This window comes from Dunckerocampus dactyliophorus, chromosome 8 (assembly GCF_027744805.1).
Source record: "Dunckerocampus dactyliophorus isolate RoL2022-P2 chromosome 8, RoL_Ddac_1.1, whole genome shotgun sequence".
In the NCBI taxonomy this organism is placed as follows: domain Eukaryota; kingdom Metazoa; phylum Chordata; class Actinopteri; order Syngnathiformes; family Syngnathidae; genus Dunckerocampus; species Dunckerocampus dactyliophorus.
Window position 1 is genome coordinate 10,380,876 of NC_072826.1, and position 24,104 is coordinate 10,404,979.

Consider the following 24,104-nt stretch of genomic DNA (forward strand, 5'->3'; position numbering starts at 1 on the left):
AAGTCGGGGCATTCTCAAGTAATTTCTGTAGCCTTTTGGCTCTTTCCCGTGAATTTCTGTAAATAAGTGATAATGATGCACACTGACTGTGCTTTATTCTAGTTTATGCCGTCTCATTCCTGGTCTTTCCGCATTCTTTTCTGCAGCTGCTAGATAATACAGGCTTACATTTCTTTTCTGCAATGAGAGCTTTTTCTTTGGAGTTCAACATCTTGTAGAATTAATGAAGCTAGGGGCGATGCCTGCTGTTGCGTTGACAAAGTGGGACCAAATAATGCCACGGCTGCCTCACTCGTGGGGACAATGCATACCCATGCAAGAACAATGGGCGTTGCGCGTACTGTTGTCATGCAGTAGACATAAACATTACTTGACAAGGTGTAAATAAGTCGTGCAGGAGCGTGGTCATTTTGTGCCAATGTGCACCATTTTCAGGAACAAATTGCGTGCTAGGTGCATAATTTATGCGTGAACAGAATGCAAACTATGCTTCACGCTTTTCGGGTGTGCCATAAAGAAATAAATAAATGACACGCATCGCCACAGCAAATTGCAGGACAATGCAGAGGCAAAACACTCGCAATTATGAAGACCTTATAACACAAAAATCAACACAAAGAAAACAAGTATGGAAACTGATCAGACAGGACTACAAGACAGGCAGCAAGACAAACATTTGTTGGAGATAAACTGGAGCAAAACATCTAAATCAGTGGTCAGCAATCTTTTTGAGCTCAAGATCCCTCGTCTCGGCCAAGGCAAGATCTGGCACCTGTGGGTTTCGGGGACTGGGCTCAGGGCTGGGGCAGGCGGGGTGTGTGCCTTTTGCCATTTGTGTTCTCTCTCCAGAAGGGCAGGGCACTGATGTAATCATGCATTTATTTTTCCTAATGTTTTTTGGCTCTACTGGCAAAGTCCAAAGATCGACTGGTCAATCACGATAGACAGGTTGGCGACCCCTGTTCTAAATCATATACATAACCGTGAAAAGCTTTTCATTCAACTGTGCTTTGTGGTCATAATGTTGTGGCCTGGTAGTACGTGATGATAATGATAAATAGTATTAATATCAATGTCAATAGTAAGTCATTAATAATAATAAAAAAATAATACATGTTAAGTCATTCTTCATGTTAATGACGCAAATAATGAAATGAATAATTATAAAAAACATAACGTTTGATGGATTTAATTCAATATTTAAAAAGATGTGGCATATTTTTTCGTAACTTTTGAACAATACGCTATGAATTAAGATTAAAATTAAAAGAAAATTAAAATTAAAATAAAAAATGTTTTACTTTGCTAATGAAGTAAGTACCGTAATATTAATATTACTACAATGCGTGATTAAGTTAATCCTATGTTTAAAAACAGGTGTCATATTATTTCTTAACTTTTGAAGAATAAGGTATAAATTAATGTAGTTAAGAAAATAAAAATCAAAATAAAGAGTTTTACTTTATTAATGAAGTAAATAATAATATTGATAAAAAAATAATGATGATAATGTATGATTAAGTTAAGTCTATATTTAAAAAGATGTGGCGTGTATTCCATAAACATTTGAATACATTCTTACTTAATTAATCAATTAATTTAATAATAACAATAATAATAATAATAATAATTGTACATGCAAAAGATGTAGGACGTTTTTTTATGTTTGAGAAATAAGGTATACATTTACGTGCCTCAGTCATTTTATTAGAATTTTTTTTTTTTAAGTCTCATTTCATGCATGGCGACGCAAACATTTTCTTCTTTGTCAGTGGCATAAAGATTATGAGTTGATCTTTGTAGTTACCGCTGAAGAATGTTTTGGTGTTAAATGTAATCCGTTTTTTTGCACCCTCTCAATCACATCTACCTCTATTATTGGAGATGAGTCATTTCATTAAAGAAGCCTGAGAGTAGCAAGAGGTGACTGCAGAAGATTAGTTCTGTGCTTGATATTGTTCTGATAGTTCAAGGGGCCGCTCAAGGATCCGACTTGCTGTCTGATGATGCACGTTAGGAGACAGTACAGTAGTTTAATTGACAGTCACTGCACAAATGTGTTAATGTCTCCAATGAGATTCTCAATCTGTGTGTACAAGATTTAATTGAATACGTGCCTGTAAACTAGTCAGACGAAACGTTATTGCCACTTCTTCTGCCTTAATGTGAGCGTGAATTATTGTTTGTTTATATGTACCCTGCGATTGGCTGGCGACCAGTCCAGGTTGTACCCCCGCTCTCACCCAAAGTCAGCTGGGATAGGCTGCTTATCCTCGCGAGGATAAGCGGCATAGAAAACGTATGGATGGACTTCTTCTGCTTTTTGTCTTTATGCATCCATCTTATTTTACCCACTGCATTGTTTTGCATGGTAGCATAGAAGCATCATGTTTCCACCAGCAGGCTGATATGCACATATTTACGAGCTCACAGGCTTGAAGATCCTCAAAAGAACAACCTGTCACCACACAGCAACACAGGCCAGTTGGCAGAGAGCTACTTTGGCTTATTCCAGGCATCATTCCTCTGTGACAGCTTTCTTTAGATCTGGGATGGTGTCAGTACTTATGTAAGGCAAAGTTAGCAAGGAGGAGAGGCATCGGGATGAGATCAATGTAGCTCAGCAATGAAAGTGCCCAAAAAGTTGGGTTTATTCTGCCTCTTTGCTCTACAGGGACATTTTTATTCTACAGCAACATTCTTCTGATGCTATTCTGATTGATTAGACTTTTATATATGCTACAGTTTGCAAGTTACATATTTTGGAAACTTTTCTTCTCGCAGGAAACAGCCGTGTGACTTGTGTGTTCCAGTTTGAGAAGAAGGGCTTTAAAGGAAAAACAATTCATCTGATGCTCAAAGCACTTAACAGGGTCGAACACAATCCCTTCCGGACATGGTCGTCCCTCGCCACTTCAGGGTTTGACTTTGAGGCTTCAAAATAAATAAATTAATAAATTAGCACAGTTTTGTGGTTGACTACAGCCAATTATTAGTTTAAAAAAAAATGCATATTTAATCAAATTGTATTTATTCTTGGCCTAAATTAAGCATTTTCAAGCATAAAAATGACTAAATTAATGATCATACAAATATAAGGCGTTCAAAAGATGTGGTGAAAGACGTGATTTATAGTATTCTACACTGGTCACTCTGTGTCAGTTATTTATGTCTACTATATCTTATTTTTTGTTATTATGTCTACTATATTGGGTAATACAAGTGTAAAGGTGACTATAGGGGTGTTACTTTATGTCTAAAGGGCTCTCATATTAAACAACCACATTTAGAAGGTTGTAAACAGGTTTTCTATGCTCTAACTACAAAAATATTCCATTGATAAAGAAGGAATTCTATTTCTCGGAAATTCAGCTATCACAGTTGGGTCTGGAACCAATTAACCGTGATAAACGAGGGATTACTAACTTAACAGTTGTTATTACAATAACAATAAACAATAAAATACTCCAGCTTCACTTTATTGATTAATGACAACAGCAGAATGAAATGATTGCGTCACAGATGTGCCTAATGCATCTCGCTATTTACCATTCCTAAGTGTAAAAAGAAATTAACCACCGAAAATGTAAAAGCACAATTGAGGAGAGAATTATGGGGTGGAGATGACGAGAGGGAGACAAGTCAATAATATATCTTCCATTGGCGGAAAAGGGCTGATAATTGTTTGTAATACTGCTGATGAATTAGTTTGTGGAAGAGGGCGTTTATTTCCTTGATGTGATGATATAATTACCTGTTGTCATGTGCACCGTCATCCATAAATACCTTGGCAGTATCCTATTTGCTTTCACAGCTTCCACTTCACACACAATACCACTAAATAATGTCTAGTGGGAATACATGGGGAAAATATTAGCGTAAAGATTGGATGGTCAAGGAAAAATGCAATGCACATGAAACAGAACTGCAAAATGGTGATCTACAGGCAAGGGAAGACAATACCACACTGGCATTGTCAGTCCTCAAGGGAATAAATATCCTGTTATAGGTTGTGTATTGTACCACAAGTAGACCATCTGCCCACAGAAACCACAAAGAGCTGTCGGTTGCTTAAAGACTCCCACAGTCACACTGCAGGCAATTGTCTCCTCTTCAGTGGTGTTTTGATATGACAAAAAAGCTGGATGGGTCACATCCAGACAGACAGATAGATACTGTAGATTGAGATAAAGATGATGAAAGCATGAAAAAGTGAAAAGCTCTATCTGAGCACATGGACATTTATGAACAAGTACTGTATATTGAACAGCAGCAAAACCAATGTTGTAATTGCGATGAGAAGTAGACTGCCAGCATTGATACTATTGAGTCTTTTTCACTCAGACCTTGGTCGACTTACCTAATAAATGTAATGCACTGTAATTCCGTACAAGCCTAATGAATTATATATTTCTACAATCAAGCCTGAGCTCTAACTGCTTTCAAATTTTGGAAAAAGTTGAGTGTTTTTGAGGCAAATTGTAGAGTTTGTGGAGTGTGGGCTTTGCACATAGAGGAGGGATTGAGCTGAATTGAGGTGTTTTGGGTGCATTGGTTGTAGGGCCAATCCTTCCCAGTCCTGGGCATGAAGACCAGCCTGAACGTAATATGGGTAGGAAATATTAATGCTACAATGTATTATGGTGTTCAACATTTTTGATGGTTTCTTAAAAGGTGTGCAACGGTACAAGTAACCCACGGTACGGTCAGTACCTTGGTATTTGGGCTACAGTTTTGGTCCAGTTTTCTGTGCATAAGGAGAGCAACTTTTTTCTCCCAAAATTGTGTCTTTATTATTATTAGGGTTGCTCGATAATATCGGCTACCGATAATTACGTATTAGCCCGATGTTGGCAGAAAAATGTGATTTCGACCAATATGGGTTTTTCCCAAAATTGAAAGCCGATATACAGCTATTAGTGCCAATGTCGCAAAATTGCAACATTGCAGAATCATGTAGTTAATACTGTGCCGCTCAGTCTGTTAGAAGGGCCATGCAGGCATGTAACTAAGGAGATCCGCCGGGTTGTAGATGAAAAAATGCTATTCTTGACTCTTGGTTGTATTTGGGAACTAAAGGATAGATCCTGATCAAAGATGACACCAAGGTTCCTGACTGTGCTGTCAGGGATGATTGCAAGACCATCTAGGGCGGTTATCTCATTTGCAACCTGAGGTGCTGGGAACAGAGGGCCATGAGTTCAGATTTATCTGAATTTAATAGTAAGAAAGAGGTCACCCAGCTCTCGACGACTTTAAGACACGCCTGGAGGTTGGGCAGCTGACCAGGTTAGGTTTCATTGATAAATTGAAGTTGCGTGTCATCTACAAAACAGCGGAAGTTCATGGAGTGTTTTCTAACAATACTGCCTAAATGGGACATACAGTATAAAGGCTGAACAGTACAGGTCAGAGTATGGAACCCTGTGGGATGCCATGACTGACCTTCACATGTATAGATTCTTTATTATCAGTGGATACAAACTGCAGGCGAACTGTCAAGTAGGACGGAACCCATTTTAAAGCAGTTCCTTTATTGCAGAGCGCATTAATGGTCAATGAGTTGATTAGAACTCCCCTGAGGTATTTATTGTCTTACCTACTGATCCTGTTGATTATACTTGTTAAATAGCGCACATTGTCATGAGACCTGTCTCTGATTCCTTCCCTAGAACAATCAAAGTGGAGGTGTATGATTGGGACAGAGACGGCGGGTGAGTGGCAATGCAAGACTCCATCCTGATACAGTATGTTTACCTGATAGCTTCTAACGCACCAATTGTAACTCACATTTTTCTTCCTCCCAGCCATGACTTCATTGGGGACTTCACCACCAGCTATCGAGAGCTATCTCGAGGGCAGAGCCAGTTCAATGTGTACGAGGTAATTCATCTGAGATTTTTTGGGGGGGCTAGTCAATGTACAAACTGGTACAGGAAGTGCTGAACTCCTGACTTGCATTGTTATCTCTGGCATTATTGTTGTGTTGCCAAACACTTTAATGAATAAGTTATAACTCTGAGGGATATCATATTTTCCAAACAGAGAAACATTCCGGAGAAACTCGAATCAATTTTCGTTGGTTTTCCTTTCCACGCATACGTTGGCATTACAATCACCTAAAGGAAGTACAACCAATGGCATGGAATAACAGCCTTCCACATATGTTTTAATGTATATTAGAAACTTAATTGTATGCATCGGTCTTGATTCTATGGGTGATAGTTTGGATAAAGTTACCAAATACAGACCATTAGGTTTGTGCAAGACAGAATCACTTTTTTAACATTTGTATTTAGGTACAACTCAGAAGTAAGTCATTCTTTTCATTCCTGTTGAAAATAGCAATAGAAAACATTAGAAAACCATAAAAAGCGACAAATAGGACATGTCAAGCTCTTCAGGCCGCTGTGGTCTGGTAGCCTCACCCGGAAGATAAATACCTGTCTTTTGGATGTCAGCTCCATTATGTGTTACTCTTGATTCTTCTCTACCTCCCAGGGAGTCTGAAAGGCCCTTTTAGTTTTGCATCAGCAGATTGTTCAGTGTGTCAGACAAATTGCCACCCCTCGATGTTAAATTAGGGGTTGTCACTTTCATGCCTCGAAGCCACAGAGTGTCAGGGTAATGAGCTGAGACGTCTTTGGTCTCAAAATTGACATTTCTCTCTTGTTCTGAAGCCGGTTGAACGTGAGCACTGAACCTTTAGCCTGACGTATATCACTCAATACACACTATATTTGAAAACATGTCAGTGTTTGCAAGTATGATTGGCATGCACAGGATACCAAGGGTAAAATGTGTCTGAGTGCTCTTTGTTGATGTGACGCTTAATTTGATACTTCATGCCTGCATGTACACACACATACGGACACACACATACATAAATATAGCATATGCAAGTCATTTCTTACCTGTTCCCTGTGTTGATATATCAAAGCAATATTATGAACACATAAAACATTAAACAATTCCACAATTATGTGTTCTGCACACAAAAAATGCCCATGAATCATCCTGGCGGGATGTAATAATATGAATGTTATACAGGGAAAACATGGTATCGTCTTAAATTTTGATGAATTTATGGGCATTTTTGGCAAAGCTCATTTACACATTTTCCCACCAGGTAGACCAAGTGCAATTTAGCGATGCTTTCATCCACTGACGTGTACAGTAATCCATCGTTTATTGCGGTTCATTGGTTCTGGACCCAACCGTGATAAGGGAATTTCTGAGAAGTAGGAATCAGGGCAAAAAGACGTCTCTGTCATGTTTCAAAGAACGCAGGCCGGCTTCCTCTCCCTTCCTCACACTCATCCAATCAACAGTCAACAAACAAACAAAAACCCATAATGACAACTACAGTAAAAATTAATATTTAAAAAAAATAACACTAAATTGAAACAGGCAACCCAACTTTGGAAACTAATTAAAACTAAACAGGCAGATAATAATAGGCAGGTATTTTTTGTAAGAAGCCGCTACACCTACAACTAGTGGTCAAGACATGATTGTTTGGGCTGAAAGTGAACAAGGGAATGTGCATTGAATTTATCACTTCCACTCCTCCCACATCCACTTCCCCTCGGCTCTGCAAGTGGCCTCCACCTGACGTCAGCAATGACGTCATACCAAGTGCCGAGGGGAAGTCAACGAGGGCAACTCAAAATTCTATTGGAGAGCAGCCATGGTGTTGGAATTGCACTGCTGTTGATGTGTTCAGGTCAGCATAAAGTTATATTAAAGCGTCCCACTCTGTGTGACTGGGTGGGGACGCTATTGTGCCTTTGTCTGCCGTCATAACAGAAAGGTGTGGCTTGCCATGATGCTCATGTGTTAAGTACACAAAAAATGTTAACGGAATTAATTAAATAAATTAGTTACCACCGTTAACATGTTATTTTAGCCCTAATAATTATATACATTTTGAATAAACATCTAATTTTTAATTAAATGTTTGCAAGCTGCCTTAAATGAACAATCATCATCAAGCCAAAAAAAAATCCAAATACATTTCTTTTCATCACATGTTCCTTTTCTTTTCATTTTTAGGTGATTAATACTAAGAAGAAAATGAAGAAAAAGAAATATGTCAATTCTGGAACTGTGAGTATGTCGCCTGCAGCAAAACCAAGGCTGACACATTCCTCAATCCAATTATCACATTTCATACAAAGTGAGTGATAAATAATGAAGTGCATTTTAAAGAGTTTTTTAAAATCATTTTTTGAGTAAGTTTTAGATGCAGCTAAACTCAATCAGAATTTTTAGACACAGTATGTGCACATTAAACCTGTTCATTACGCACTATAGTGGACCCTGGTGCATGTTTCTATTTCTACTTAAAGAAAATGTTCACTGTTTTCGTGACGTGAAGGAAAATAAAGGGCTTTAAGAAGATCAGAATGGAAGACATCAACAACCAATTGAGACACCGGTTTTCCCAAACCATATGCAAGTAATGCATACAAATGCATTCCATCCTCCTCAGACGTGTCCCTCTGGGCAGAAATTAAATGAATCATTTAAAAGCAGCCATCCTTTATTTTATCCCACAGTGGCACGTGCTCAACATTGAAAGTCATGGATCGCTAACAAAATGACAAACATCATTATTGTAGTAGTAATTTGTATTTTTCCTCTACTTCCAGGTGACCCTGCTCTCCTTCTCTGTGGAGTCAGAGTTTACATTCTTAGATTACATCAAAGGAGGGTAAGAGGACATGATGCACATTTTATTCTTAAATTGGTTTTGAATTCATTCAGGGATGGTGCTGATGGTGTGATAAGCAAAAAAAAAAAACACAGATATGCCATCAGTAAAAAAGAAAAAAATAATTGTAGACTTTAACACAGGTTACTAGAACACAGCTTATTGTAATGCTGCATTGAGGTCCGACCTCACAGTTGAACATAAACAAAAAACTTGGCTGACTACCTCAATTAATGCATTGCTTAGCGTTAGAGGTGCATTGAGCTGATATGCTGAAAACGTGAAATAGTGGGTAACACAGCCTTGTTCAACTTTGTACGTGTTATGAAATAACTTTACGCAGAGATGATGCTGAGATATCTTCACACCGGTTTCCGTGCAGAACCGGAACGTAGTAAATTGTGATGTCTTAAATTATCGAGCATTACAGATAAATGTAGTTATTATACTCTTCTAATCGTTGTTCTATGTTCACGATGGGCTCTGCCATTAATGTGTGATGTCACATGTCATTCTTCGTCTAACCCACATGTCAAAACTCTTAAGGCCCGCGGGTCATTTTATGTGGCCTGCGGAACTGTTTGGAAAATAGCATTGAGTTGACCCGTGTTGCGGACCTAATCAAACAACATACTTACGATGATCTGCAATAAAGTAATGATGTCAGTTTCAACTATTCCTGAAATAAAATGGCTACGATATTTTATATAGCACTAATTGCACAAAAAAACGATCATTTTAACTACAGCAAAGCATGCTGGGAAACACATAATCTACCCATTCCACGGCTCCGAACTCCTATACATCTTGTGCATTGTGATGTTTTTGTGTTCATATAAATATAAAAAATATAAATATAAAAGTCACACAAATGAACTTTAAAAAAAAAAATGCATGTCCACATAAAGACACATTCATGCGCATTTTTCCCGAGCCTGAAAACGCACCACAGCTGCCTGGCACTACAGTATATAGGTATGTAAAGTTGGTATGTTCCAGTCCCGGCATTGTGCGCGTGATGAACCAGGATAAAAGTTATGTAGCCTGCTTACTTATCTACTTGTCAGGGCTGATGTGACATTTTCTCAAAATCTGCCAATAAAAATACAATATTTTGAGCCTGGATAATTGGGGCATGTCCTGTCATGTTCGCAGCTTCACACGATGATCTGTGTGTATGTCACTGATGATGCATATCAATGTGCTACAGTGATTATCCAATCATGTTGGTTAAAAAGACAAGTTTTAAGAAGATTTTGTTAATGCTTTCGATATGAAGAAACAAGTGTCGAAAATATCCGGAGTTGTCAGGAGTGGGGCGTGGGGGGTGCTTTTCTTGTTGAGTTTTGGCCCCCTTTGCCATTGAGTTTGATGCCCCTCATCTAAGGTGATAAGTGTACTGTATGGATAGTTGCATATGACATTAAAATTGATTAATTCAAATTCAGCAAAGATTTGTCTACACGGCTCAACTAACATTTGGATTTGGGGACACTCATTGACCTCATTTTCCCATTGGAAATGTATTATTTTGAATAAATAGTATTGCACATTATATTTTTGTTGAGTGAAAAATACTAGAAAGAGAAATGTCGCTACTGTTACTGCTGCTGCTGTGTTTGTGTTAGCAGTCGTTCCTTAGAGTGCAGCGTGAACAAGTGTCAAAGGCATTCATTTTATAGAGTTTCACCAAAGTGACAAGCATCTCCAAAAAAGTCTTCAAGCGTGACCTTTAAAGCAACCGTTCATTGTGAGTGGATGTTTAAAAGGAGAGTGTAAGGGATTACATCACTGTCATAGCACTTCTTGCAACGCAGGTATACAATACAGACCTACCCGGTCATGCAGACGTTGTGATACAATGAAGAGGCCTCATGAATAATATAATCGAGTGTAATTAATGCTAAGGTTGGCAGGGTCGGGCGTTGTTCTCCGTCTCCGCCCAAATTTGAAAGGTTAATGTGAATCTTTAAGTCATTCATTCCTTTGGTTATCATTCTCCTGCCTTCCTCTCTGCTGGCTCTCATGTGTAATGAGAGGCTGTCATTTCGGCACCCCGGAGACCCTGTCACTGTGTCGTAAATTAACAAGAAGAAGGCAGAGCTTTATCAGTGAGGGAGAATTAGGTTATGATTTGTTCTTAAGTGCACCGTCACTTTAATTACTTGCTGGCAAACGTCTCAGAGTCGCCCCCTTCTACTGCTCTGAGTGAGATAAGTACACTGGTGTAATCACTTCAGTCTTTTTTGACAACCGAGGGGCCGCTTTAGTTTGACTGCATATGACATAGTCGAATGATGAATGTAAGTACGATGCCATTTGGGACATTTAGCACCATTAGAAATCATTTATGGAATTTTGATGCGGGGTGTTTCGTATTCTTGCTTGTTCTGTCTGTAATATTTCTCCCCATGTTTTGCTTCCCACCCCTCCTTCTAGGACGCAGATCAATTTCACTGTGGCTATCGATTTCACAGCATCTAACGGTGAGTGATACAAAGTGTGTGTGTATGTGTGTGTGTGTGTGGCTGTGTAAAGCACAAATAGATAGAAGTGCTCTTTGACTGTGGCATGTCCAATTTCAGAATCAATCACACGAGCAGACAAGGCATGCGGGTGGTTCGGATACTGTACACACATTGGCACCTATAAGTGATGACCTTTGTTGGATGCTTCTTCCTTTTAAATGTTCCATCAATACGTTTGAAGTAAAGCTAATAAATGGCAAGGTAGCGAAAAGAAGCCCCCAAGGCAATGTGAACAGATGTTACCACTACAAATGTGAAGTACATTATTACTTTGCCACAAACTGCTATCTTTCTGTCCAGTAGGATGGCGCTAACTCAGAGAGCTTACTCACTTTAGCGCAGTGGTTCTCAATTATTTTATGTCATGCTCTCACTGGGGGACAGAAATGTTTTTGCGTTCCCCCGTCCCCGATTTGAAGTACTATTGAGAAAGTGATAATATGAATTTATTTATCTGTACAGACTGAATTCTAAACTGAAGCCAGAGAAATGCAACAAAATGGAGAGCAGTGAAGCACACACGCATATTCAAGAGTCAAATTGCATGCTGAGTACAACAAATTCATACATGTTGGCAGGTCTGCACTAATACTGAAAGTCCTCCCTGCCTCTGGCGCCTCCCGCCCCGACAGTTTGAGAAGCACTGCTTTAGGGCAACCATGTGTAGTAATCATTTAGATGCTTGAATTGGTGGTCAGCTGCAGGTACGCTTGGTGGTTTGACTATTAATTTGTTTTTTTTTGCTTATCACTTATCTATTTTTATTTTCTGAATAATGCTCAATTGTGCATGACTAATTCATGTGGAATATTCAAAAAGGTCACAGGTATTGACAAGCTGTCCAAATGTTCAATTACTAACAAAAGGCTTTCTGTTCATTGTTGTTAATGGAATGTCCTGATTGTGTCACACGCATTTGAGCAAACCCTCCAAATCCATCAGGACAAATCATAAAAGATGACCATCTTCAAGTGTTGTGACTAATGTTATTTTGGATTTCGATACAAACCATGTCAGTGTAATGAATGGGGGCATATGCAAAACTAGGGCAATTAAAGCCGTTTTAGCAATATGTAATTGCCATTTTTTTTCTATTATTGTTCAAATTTGCAAAATGATCCCCTTAAACCAATATTGCACTAACTTTTTCCAGGTTTGAAGGATGCGGGGGCCACTTTGCTACATTTTGTGATGCAAAAACCGATGCAGTGTAGGCCAATACTGTAAATGCTAAGCTACCTGAACAATACATCCACATCTTAGCTTTGTGTTATAGGTGACAAAGATTAGTGTTTAAAAAAAATGTCATATCTAATAATATATCTCATTAATAATTAATTTTGTTTTTAGAAAAAAACAAGCTACGGGCAAAAAAATGGCCCTCGGGCTGCACTTTAGAAGCCCCTTCCTTACACCATACTTTTTTTCATCACATACAGTGGAACACTTAGCAGTACATATTTCACCACTTTTTTGGGGTCTTTTTTGACATTTTAGGGGACGCTCAGCTTCCCTTGCAGTGCTAGAGCAATCACCTCTGCTTGAGACGTCTTTACACCACTTAAACAACGAATCAGGAGGGGACCTTCATGTCAGCTTCCTGATGTCATATGACATCTACAAAGTGACGTTTATGATGTGGGGCACACATGCAATCGACACAATCACATTGCACAGGCTGCAGTATCACTGCAAGGACGTAACAGACGGCCGCCCCAGCATAGCAAGCTAGCAAGCTAACTAGTTAGCCTCTCCAATTTACTTACTCTAAACTTGAGAAAATGTTTCAAACGGAGTGGGGAAGAAGGACAAAGAAGCCCAAAACTTACCACTTCCACACGGAATGAGAGGAGCACTTTTCTTTCATTTGGTCACAGCCATGGCATGTCGGCTCAGTTCTGCTGGCTCAATAGCCAGTCTCCATGCAGTGTGAAAGGTAATGTAATCTAACGTCAAGTGTCATAATATTACTGATGCCTAGTGACTAGAATACTACATATAACTTGTATCTCAATATTTTTTGACTAATACCAGGCCATAATCAGTGACGAAACAGCCATTATTTATTCATTAATTATTTTTTAAAAAACGCTATAAAGTGAGGCAGCTATATTCGAACCACAATATAACAAGGCACGACAGTACTTGCAAAAGAAAATATTTTTGAGGTGGTACTTGAGTAAAAAGTCAACCAATGGTGTATTGAATCCATTAAAAGCTACTGTACCTTTTAACTATTATCTTAAAAAAAACATAAACATACTTATGGTGTTGGATTTTGTCGCTTTTGGTTCATTATCTTTAATGCTTCCAAATAAGTCTCGGAAACGATAGCTCGATTTTGACAATTTAACATACAGCTGGGGGGACTCGTCTTCTACACGGGTGCAGGAGAAAGTCCAAGTTACTTCGGGTCGAATGTCCCTTTTTCTAGCTCAGCCAACCTGCGTGCAGGCGGGGAGGCCAGTCCTGACGTAGGTCGATATGTGTATGGCGCAGAGGTCTTAGCTGGTTAAATGATCTGAAATGTGCCAAGGGTTGTGATAGAAGAATGTGTCAAAACGTGTCAAGAGAGGCCTATACAGTATGTAACTACATCTAACAATGCACAAGAAAAAATGAACAATAAATTGGACACCAATGTAAAGTTGGCAACCCACATGCATCTCTAAAACTTAAATGGGGTGAAACACTATTTAATGTTATTGCTCACACCTGTACTTGTCATACTAATTACTGTTATACAATGTAAAAAAAAAAAAGATGGCTGTGCAAAAGGTCAGCTGGTGATGGACTTTCTGTAGAAGCTACGCTCATTAATGAGCTCTGTGTTGGTGGTGTGGTCAACAGGTAACCCTTCACAGTCCACCTCCTTACACTACATGAACCCATACCAGCTGAACGCCTACGCCATGGCCCTGAAGGCTGTTGGTGAGATCATTCAGGATTACGACAGTGACAAGATGTTCCCCGCGCTGGGATTTGGAGCCAAACTTCCCCCTGATGGCCGTGTGTCACATGAGTTTCCTCTGGTAAAGTTGACTTGGTCTTTAGTTTTGTAGCTCAGAGACAAGTGTGCCTTTGTGATAAATGCTACAAGAAACTGAAGTGCTGTGTGATTTCTACCTCTACAGAATGGAAACATGGAGAATCCGTACTGCAATGGTATAGAGGGCATCTTAGAGGCCTATCATCAGAGTCTGAAGACTGTGCAACTGTATGGGCCGACCAACTTTGCACCTGTGGTGAATCATGTTGCCAGGTGAATTAACAAAACAGGCATAACATGTAAAAAAAAATACTTTATAATAAAATGTGGATAATATATTCTCAACAATGGCATTTTTCTTCCCTGATACTATGATTGATATTCTTTCAAAAAATATAAAACAGTACGAATGAAAAAAAATCAGCCCCACACAACTTTCACAAAAACTTATTTGACCATAATTGGTAGGAAAATGTAAAAATAATTAAGTTCCATATTTATATGACATTATGCACCTGTGGGAGCGCTATGTGAATGCACAAACCCTTGCAGGGTGACATCGCATACAAATTGAGTCATAGCGAAAACAGAGAAAGAATACATACATTTTTTTAAATGTTTGTGGACAAACAAAATGTATATGGATTTTTCTAGGTTTTACAACTCTCATTTATACAACAAAATAACATAATTTTTAAAGCAGTAAGTGTTGGGTATAGAAAGGTGCATTAGTGCCACAGTGATAGGCAAAAAAAGACAAACATTGCAAAGTTACCATCATTAAGATCATCATTTGAAATATTAAGTAATTCAGTCAAATGTCAGGTGTTATGATTGTAATCTTATGATGCTATTCTTGTAAATTTAGCTAATACTTCACCTATAATTAGATTTTTTTTAAACGACACTATTCTGTGAAGACTACCACTTTTTTCCTCATAATATTACCACGTTTTCCTTGTAATATTACAGATTTATTCTAATCGTACAGTTGTTTATCAAATTTATAAAGAGTTTATATAGTTTCAAGTTTATAAGATTCCAAAAATACGCAGTTTTTCTGTTAATTACCTTGCATTATTTTTGTGTGCAATCTTACTAAATGCAGTGTGTTCATCCACCGGCTTTGACTCCTTTGTTTTCAGCATCTATGCCTCCAGACACAATAACTTGACTTGACATGCTTGAATTATGAATTTAGATCACATGACAGCTGTCAACAGAGGCCTGATTTGGCGGAGAGACCAAATGAGGAAGGGCGTGCAACCATGAACATACACTGACATACACTTCTACTAACAACTAACAACTCCGAAACACTCTGACATGACCGTGACATGATCAAAATCTATCTCCAGACAGACATTACTCTCTGTTCCGTCCGATTTGTGAAGCCATGTTCAACTCTTGTTTATCTGAGTATGCCAACACAGCATTTTTGCTGCTGCAAGATGCTGGAGTAAAAAATGTCGGACTGTGGTATGAGTCAGTGTGACCAAGGTGACTAGACTAGTCTATGACCCAACCATGTCACAGAGTTTTCTTCTATACTTCAGAAAAAAAGAATAATCTTTGTTTACTTGAAAATCGTTTTAATGAGTGTTTGTGTGAGTTGCTGTATGAAACACGCCCTGGTCATTTGTCTCTATTTGACAACCCTGTAGCATCTTAATGAATGTGTGCGCACATGTAGGTATGCAGCCGCAGTGCAGGATGGCTCCCAGTACTTTGTGCTCCTCATCATCACAGATGGAGTCATTTCGGACATGGCTCAGACCAAAGAGGCCATCGTGAATGTAAGTATGTGGACGGACGTGACTTTTATAAAAGTTAATTCAATAGCGTTTTACACCATTTACCAAGAAGCCAATTAGAGAAACAGAGGATTGTGATTATATTAAAGAGTATTATAATTTGCTGTCACCGGTGTTAAAATTTGCCTGTGTGTAATGGTGCGCTGAGCTAAACTCTCTAATGTAAGGGTGTCCAAACTTGTTTCCACTGGTGGCCGCATATTGAAAAATCAAAAGACATGGGGATATTTTTAGGTATTTATAACATTTTGTAAAAAGGCACAAAAAAAAGTTTGCATTGTGTTATTATTATTAGTATCAACATGTCTGCATTTTCTCTCTACATTGTGCCTTGTGCCTTGTTGGCCACGGGCCATAAAAAATGAGCCACATGCCGTAAATGGCCCCCGGGCCTCATTTTGGATAGGGCTGCTCTAATGCAACTTTTGCCTGGTGGTTGCGCTACCTTACTCAAACATTTGCAGCAAGCAGTGACAAGTAATCATTTTGTTTCAAATACAGTATATTATTTTGCAATATACACCAACCAACATTATGACCACTTGCACAAGCTTATGAGAGCCAATACAAAATCTGTTATCTTGACTCATGTAGCTAAATGAGCTAACCAAATTAGAATAAACAGCTCTCAGCATGATGCAGTACAGTTCTACACCATGGCATATCACAGCCGTGATTGTTATGAATTGGTGGTACAAATTGTTACATCAATACCGCGAAAGGTAATAGGCACAATTGTATTGGCTTTAATTAGGTTGTGCAAGTGTATCTTACTGTATGTGTCTAAGGCTGCATTTACACTGCAGGCAAGTTCCCAATTACTATTTATCGCCTACATTTTTGATTTACTAACAAACCCCACAAGTGTCAAGAAAAGCAAACACTACTGACCATTTAATTGTCTTGGACTGAAACTCTCCAGTCGGTATTACTCCACTGGTCGCTGTCAGTGATGGTTTTCCTTGTTTAATGGTCTACACACCTCAAATGTACCATATGTAGACCGTATTTATTGGTACTGGTAGTTTTGGTTTACAGCAGGGGGTTATATTTGATGCGTGTTGTTTGTGGAGATACGGGTTTACGTGCATATGCATCATTGATCAGCGTATTATGATGATGTCAGCTGGCATTGACAAGGTAAATATAATCCATGTGTTTACGGCATAGTCGCATTGACCGATACCTGATTCATAAAAGGTTTTCATCCATATCAGAAGGCCTGATTCCAGTCTGGGGATATTTGATTGTGGTTTTTTTCCTCATGCCTCCATGAGCAATATCGGAATTGTGCTACTTGGGAGCAAAACAATTGGAATTGTGTCACCGCAGTGTAAATCCAGCCTAATTAGCAGTATTTCCTCCCAGTTTCACTGTCAGTGAATACTGTATAACTACCTCTCATTTTCAAATGAATAAATTCCTTATGACAGCAGCAGCCTGAAAAAGGTCATGTTGCATTAGTATTAGAAAGTAAATCTGCATAGTAAATATACCACACTGGCATACATTACATAAACACAAGACATTTCTGCCTCTTCAGGGAAACATTCTGCTTTTCCCCCTGTAAATGGATTGTGTCCCACTATCTTTAAATGGAATGCTGGCTTTCTTTCCTTTCTCCTTCCTTGTTCTCTTCCTCTCAGCACCCCCCTCCCCACCTCCTGCCGCAGCCCGCCGCAGGCTTAGAACACCCAGCAGACTGGATTTAAAGGGAATTTGCGACTGTTAGTCAACACATTAGAACAGCCACACCTTCCTTTTAAGATCTTGCCTGCTGCTCTTTCTCACAGCATCTATACTCTTGACTGCCGACTGATGCTTGCCGCTTTCACTGCTTCCGCTTTAACCCTCCGCGGATCTTGAGTGAGGTTATGTTTTTTATTCCTGCTCGCAAATTGATTTATAAAAATAACGCCGGCATGCAAAAAACTTGCACGACTCTTTGGATTTGTCACTAACCACTGTGTGAGCGAGTGGGGGGGAAAGATGGGGTTCATAAGTCACATCAGAATCTGCCAGACTACACAGACTCATGCGTCAGTCACTCATCACCCCGCCTCTGGCCCTTTTGCCGCCTCCCTATGGAAGAGTGAGACTCCCTCACCCACACATGCAAAGATGTGTGCTGTCTCTTTCCATCTCGTCCCCTCTGGAGGATCAAAACCTGCTCTCTCCACATGTCACCCCTTTCGCTATAGAACCAAATCCTTCACAGCCTTTGATTTATTTCACCGCTCATCTTTTTATTAAATGTCTCTTTTGTGCTTCATCTCTCCACATATGCCAAAAGCACTCCCCTGCACTTTGCATTGGATGTTGGATTTTCTTGGCCGAGACTTAAAGGGATAATTGATGATGTGCAAGTGCTGCTGCTAAAAAAAAAAAAAAAGAAACAGAAAACATTAAAAACTATTTTAAATGTACTAAATTGTGTAATGTTTCTGTGAAATTGTAGGTTGTTTGTTATGTACATATGTTAAATACGATTCAGAGACATACGCTCATCCCTCAATTATTGTGGTTATTTGGTTCCAGACCCGACCACGATAAGTGAATTTCCACAAAGTAAGAGCAAGTGACATGTTTGGTCAATCACTTGTGCTGGATATAATGATTGACATGTACACTGACCAATAGAGGGTGGGTCATGCAACAAATCACTAGTGCTGGATATAATGATTGACATGTAGGCTGACCGATGGAGAGTGAATGACATGCCAGCCAATTACTGGTGCTGCAAATAATGATTGGCATGTAGACTGGCCAATGATGGTAAGGAGCCTTAATAGTCAGATAACTGCAAGAAAGTGGGACCTGAAGAGAAAAACAATAATGGGCAAAAAGTTTGGTTACCCGTATAGAATGTGCCTTTCATGTGTACCTTCTAGCACCCACATGACATTTGCATTTGAAACGTACATTTGCAGTAGGCTTCTGGCTTCAGCCTTGGCTGAAAATTTGTCTTAGACCTTGGCTGTCAGCAGGATGGGAAAATTAGGGCTTGGTGTACAGTGTTCCCTCATTTATCGCGGGGAATAGGTTCCCAAAATAGCCCGCAATAAGTGGAATCCGTGAAGTAGACAACTATATTTTGTACCACAAAAAAAAGGCTGTAAAACCCCTCACCATACACTTTATACACTTTTCTCAGGCAGGCATTAACATTTTATGACATTTCTCCCTTGTTCAAACATTCTCAAAGTTCAAATTTCAACTTACAAGATTGGACACAAGAAATTAAGTGACTCCCGTGTATTCACTCCTCTGATCGTGGCTTGTCCCGGCGGCGTTAGGTTGTAGCGTTTTTGTATCCTTGTTAAAACATATTCCCCCTCATCGTCCTCCATGAACCGAAGATTCATTTACAGTATTCCAAACGCCCTACAGCCACGTAACTTCTGCCTTCATTCAGCATGTATGATTGCTAGCAGCTAGCGATCATACAACAGCAAACAGGCAGTCCTGCACAAAGGAGATTGATTGACAATGGTCTACAGCCAATCAGAACACAGAACAAAATGGGCGGGTTCTCCCTTAGCCAATCGGGACTGTTGTAGCTCTATATTTACTGAGACGAACTGGACACGTCTTCAACTCTCACATGAGTATACAACACCCTCTACTGGTATCAGTTGTAAATACTCAGACCAGACACATGCAGCAGAGCACCGATAGATCACTCTAATACACCACAAGGACGCAGAACACAATGCACGTTCATACGCTGTTTAAAAACAAGCGCGCACAATTGCACGCGAAAGGTGACCCACGATGTAGCGAGGGACCACTGTACCGCCAGGTTATTTTTGGTTCTAATGTCATGCGCTACACACACACACACACACACATTGGTTGAACACTGATGATCAAAAATGTACCATTTGGGTGGTGTCTGGCGAAATTACTCAGTGATAAAAGGGGTTCCTTAAGTAGCATACATACATACCTTGACATACATGGTTAAAGTGTTACACATGTATCTGTTAGTAAACTTTGACATCCACCTGTTCTGTTGAAAGTCTAAGTGTGCTCTGCAAGTCCGAGTTGTGGTCATACATTGCTTGTCTTCACTGTCTGTATTAATGCTGCAATGTCATAATCCCAGCTCGATATCAAGTTCTCTTCCATCAAATAGTCTGCCCCTTGATTGTGTCTCGTATCGTATTGCCATGATATCATTGTCCTTCAATAAAGCTAGTTTTACACCCACTTTCTATCCATCCGTTATCCAGGGTTTTCTGGGTTTGGGTCCGACCCCACCTGACGTTGGGCGGACAGAAATGGTCTGCCCCTTACATCCACTGAAACTATTGCATGGATTGTCTTGTCATTAGGTGCTAAAGCATCCGCTATCATCATAAATTGTAATTCATTTGGGAACCTGTATAATGATTTCTGACCAACATCTACTGTGTTTTCTTGGGAACAACCTTTTAATAATGCCTTGATGTTCATGTTTATAACGCTGTCATTTAACCTAAGGAGCAAACATGAATTCATGACTTAGCTGTGATGAACAGAAACTCTCCTTTCCTCTGACACTTTTTGGGATCTTGTGTTTTGGCTAGGATTTAAAAACCATCCAAGATTTCATTATCTCAGTCAGCATGCATTTTTCTGCTTTGCGGTGGCTTGTGTTTCTGTTTGAGTTCCGCCTTCCTGCACATCTGTCTGGCTGTACCGTCCTTTGCTGACTTGTGTAATGATTGGATTGATGTTCCTCATTATATCAGCGCTAGTGATTAGTTGTTTCTCAATATGTGTACATGCCAATAATTACAAGGTCGAAAGAGAAGTACGATACGGCAGCAGCCCTCGTCACTGTCACTGAAAACAGATCTAGACAGTTAATTATTTCTTAGACTTTTGTGAGTGTTGCTAAAATTTCCATTTAAAATAGCATAAAGATTTGGAAATACATCTCTAAATATATATAGCCTACAAAGTGTGCCAAAAACGCAAAAAGGCCATGCGTGTGCCTCCTCTCCTTTGTGTATTTAGGGCAAACTAATGTACAGCTTTAAAAAGAAATACAGTGAAACCTCCAAAGTCAAATGTCCATTCTGTGACACTGGCTGACTTCCACGTTATTCTATTTTGAAAAAAAAAGTTCTGTCACATATCATGGAAAGCGTATTAACCACCACATTAATAATTATTAATTTCTTATTGTCATACAAGTATAAAGAGAAGTGAACCGCTATGCAGTATAATAAAACTAAATACAGTACAATTCAAGTCAAGTTAATCACTCTTTGAAGACACCTTCCAGACATACCATATGTTCCCTTATTATGGGCTATTAAGGTATCAAATGTTATACTAAATGATGCATGATATTTAATGTATGATTTTTGTGTATTTGCTGAACTTTTACTTTGGGTTTTGAATGTGGCTTGGGAGTGGCTGAGCGAGTGCTTGAGGATGGATGCTGTATTTCCTCAACTTGGCTCCTCCTCCCCTCTCCCTCTTCTCCCAGCTCACAAAAGCTTCCATCCATTCCCAAGCACATACAACACACTTTATCACTTATGGCAGGTTTTGCCAAAAGTCTCTGCGGTACACTGAACTAGCACCTTGGCTTTAACATCGCTTCAATATTTAGGCAGGAAAACAGATTGAGCAGCGATGCCATGGGCCTGTTTATCAGAGAAGCCTTTAATGTTGTCAATTAATTTCATCTCTTCCTGCATGCTGATAATAAACGTTTTGTGAGCAAAAACAGATACCAGGGAGTATTCAACAGACAGCAAATTGAATTCAGAACATGAAACATGTGGAATAAGGAATGTTTTCAGTGCGGCGTCTTACTTTATCAACTTGCTTGTCTGACTTCATGCACTTTTTTGCTTTTCTGTCCATGTCTCGTGGGACGTAAAGGTCATTCAGCTAGTTAAAGTGGGATACAGAGCGTTAGTGTGGCTGTACCATGCATAGTGGAGCATGTAACTGCTCTGACATCACGTTGTCAATAACACTGGGAAAGTTTGCTATATGAAAAAAGGTGTACATGTGCACGTTTTAATTGCTCGACTGTGATTGGTCTGCAGGGTGCCAAGCTTCCAATGTCCATTATCATCGTCGGAGTGGGTCAAGCTGAATTTGACGGTATAGTGACTTTCATTGTTAAGCCTGCTGCAATGATAAACATTAATCACCCTTGTAATTGTATGCACCAGAAACATAACAGACACAGCAGCTATGCAGATATTGCGGGGCTTACAGGGTTTTACGTGTTGTTTTCAACATGTATCAAGCCTGTTAGCATACCTTACGAGGTAGTAATTCACATTTCTAATTACAACTCATGATTGCCACAGCTAATGTTAAATTGCTGCAGACAGAAATTTGCTGTACAGGATCATCGTAGGTGGATGAGGGCATATTTTTCTAGAATACAAAGGCTGTTAATTGCTGGGTGTGCTGTCTTTAGAACAACAGATTGTCAACGGCAGATGTTATAATAAAGAACGTATTTGTTAATTAGACAAATACAGCAACTAAGCAGATACAGTCCTGCATCCTCGCCTTTTGTGATTTTTGAAAGGTATAAATAACTCAAAAACTCCCTGGCTTCTCTCTTTGTCTTTTATGTGTTCTTCCAGCTATGGTAGAGTTGGATGGTGATGACATTCGGGTCTCCTCCAGAGGGAAACTAGCAGAGAGAGACATTGTCCAGGTAACAGCTCATGCGTTTGCGTGTAAAAGGTACATCATTGTAGATTTAGGCCAGTAGAGGAACAGCAAGAGTAAAGTTGTTTACCGTAGAGACAAGCACACACATAAATAAGTACAATCGAAGGCAAGAAATTCTATACTTTTCAATGACCAAGTCGGTTTCTGGATTTTAAGCCAACAGAGAAGGTTTTTCTCTTAATGAAGACAAATATGAAGGCAACAAGATCCACAAACAAGCAGAAAGTGAAGGTAGCTGCAGTGAAGCCCGGGCAAAAGTATTTTAAAGGGACTGTCACTCCAAATCACATTACATTACATTACACCACCGCCGGCTAGCATATGTTACCAATAATGGTTTAAATGAACAGATTGCACATAAATGTCTCTATTTTTTACAATTACAAATTAAACTGCATAAAAAGTGTCCTAAATTTTCATTTGTCATGAATGACGTAACTGGCTTTCATGGCTGTCTCGTATACACGTACATGTCTGTAGCACGCACACATACAAAAGCAGTCCCAGAGAAGCGACCAACCGACAAGTTGGACTCATTGTGTGGTTATGTTAAGTTATACATACAATGATGGCTAAAGTTAGTAGCTAAACTTGGCCAAATCACTATCATTAGCTGACAACAAACATGACAAGTGCACGTGTGAGTGTTACATCGGCGTACTCAAAGCAGGAAGAGGCAGGATAAAATACTTGCAGTATGTTCTAATGTTGGCAGCTGGAGGAACCCACTGCATACGGTCCCTTTAAGGAAGAAAACTCAGATGATCAGTTGTTGAGCCCCTGAAAATGTAGGGCACATCATGGTCATGCATTAAAAACTGTAAATATATAACAGTTGATATCATATTGAGCCGAATATAAGATGACCCTGAATATACAGTATAGTATGACAACCACTCTTTTTCAAGACCTAGTTTTGGGAAAACATTTTTTCAAAATATGTCTTTTTTTTAGAATCAGATTTTCAATATCAGTGAAATAACAGCTGGTCGATTACACAAAAAAAAAGGATATCAAATACAAAGCTGCTCAACAGTTGTTAAATGACTGGTGCATTAATCACCTTTATCTTAAAACCACCTTCGTTGTTTGCTAACTTGCCCGACCCATAAGATACTTTTTTCGAGTAGGTCTGTGTGTGGCGGGTGTATCTCTAGATCAGGGGTCACCAACGTTTTTCCTTGTGAGAGCTATTTTTACAAAACGAAAATGGCCAAGAGCTACTCATTTTTGTAACATTTATTTTCAGATCTTATTTTAAACCCAAACAAAGCGAATATGCTTGTTTTACCAGAACATTAACTCATTAACTCACATTTTGTATTTCACAATGCATTTCTTTCTACTGTTACTATTAT

At 39.2% G+C, this 24,104-nt stretch overlaps 1 protein-coding gene across 4 annotated transcripts in view; it reads left to right on the plus strand.

Annotated features, from left to right (window-relative positions):
* cpne5b (copine Vb) overlaps window positions 1-24,104 on the plus strand; it is a 116,823-nt gene that overhangs the window by 88,669 nt on the left and 4,050 nt on the right. For all 4 annotated transcript variants that reach the window (XM_054783870.1, XM_054783869.1, XM_054783871.1 and 1 more), the window contains 10 exons: window positions 5,673-5,714; window positions 5,808-5,883; window positions 8,056-8,109; window positions 8,655-8,716; window positions 11,156-11,202; window positions 14,095-14,276; window positions 14,379-14,506; window positions 15,927-16,029; window positions 22,101-22,158; window positions 22,656-22,729. In XM_054783870.1, the coding sequence (XP_054639845.1) occupies window positions 5,673-5,714; window positions 5,808-5,883; window positions 8,056-8,109; window positions 8,655-8,716; window positions 11,156-11,202; window positions 14,095-14,276; window positions 14,379-14,506; window positions 15,927-16,029; window positions 22,101-22,158; window positions 22,656-22,729 (826 nt within the window). The remainder of the gene's footprint in view (window positions 1-5,672; window positions 5,715-5,807; window positions 5,884-8,055; window positions 8,110-8,654; window positions 8,717-11,155; window positions 11,203-14,094; window positions 14,277-14,378; window positions 14,507-15,926; window positions 16,030-22,100; window positions 22,159-22,655; window positions 22,730-24,104) is intronic.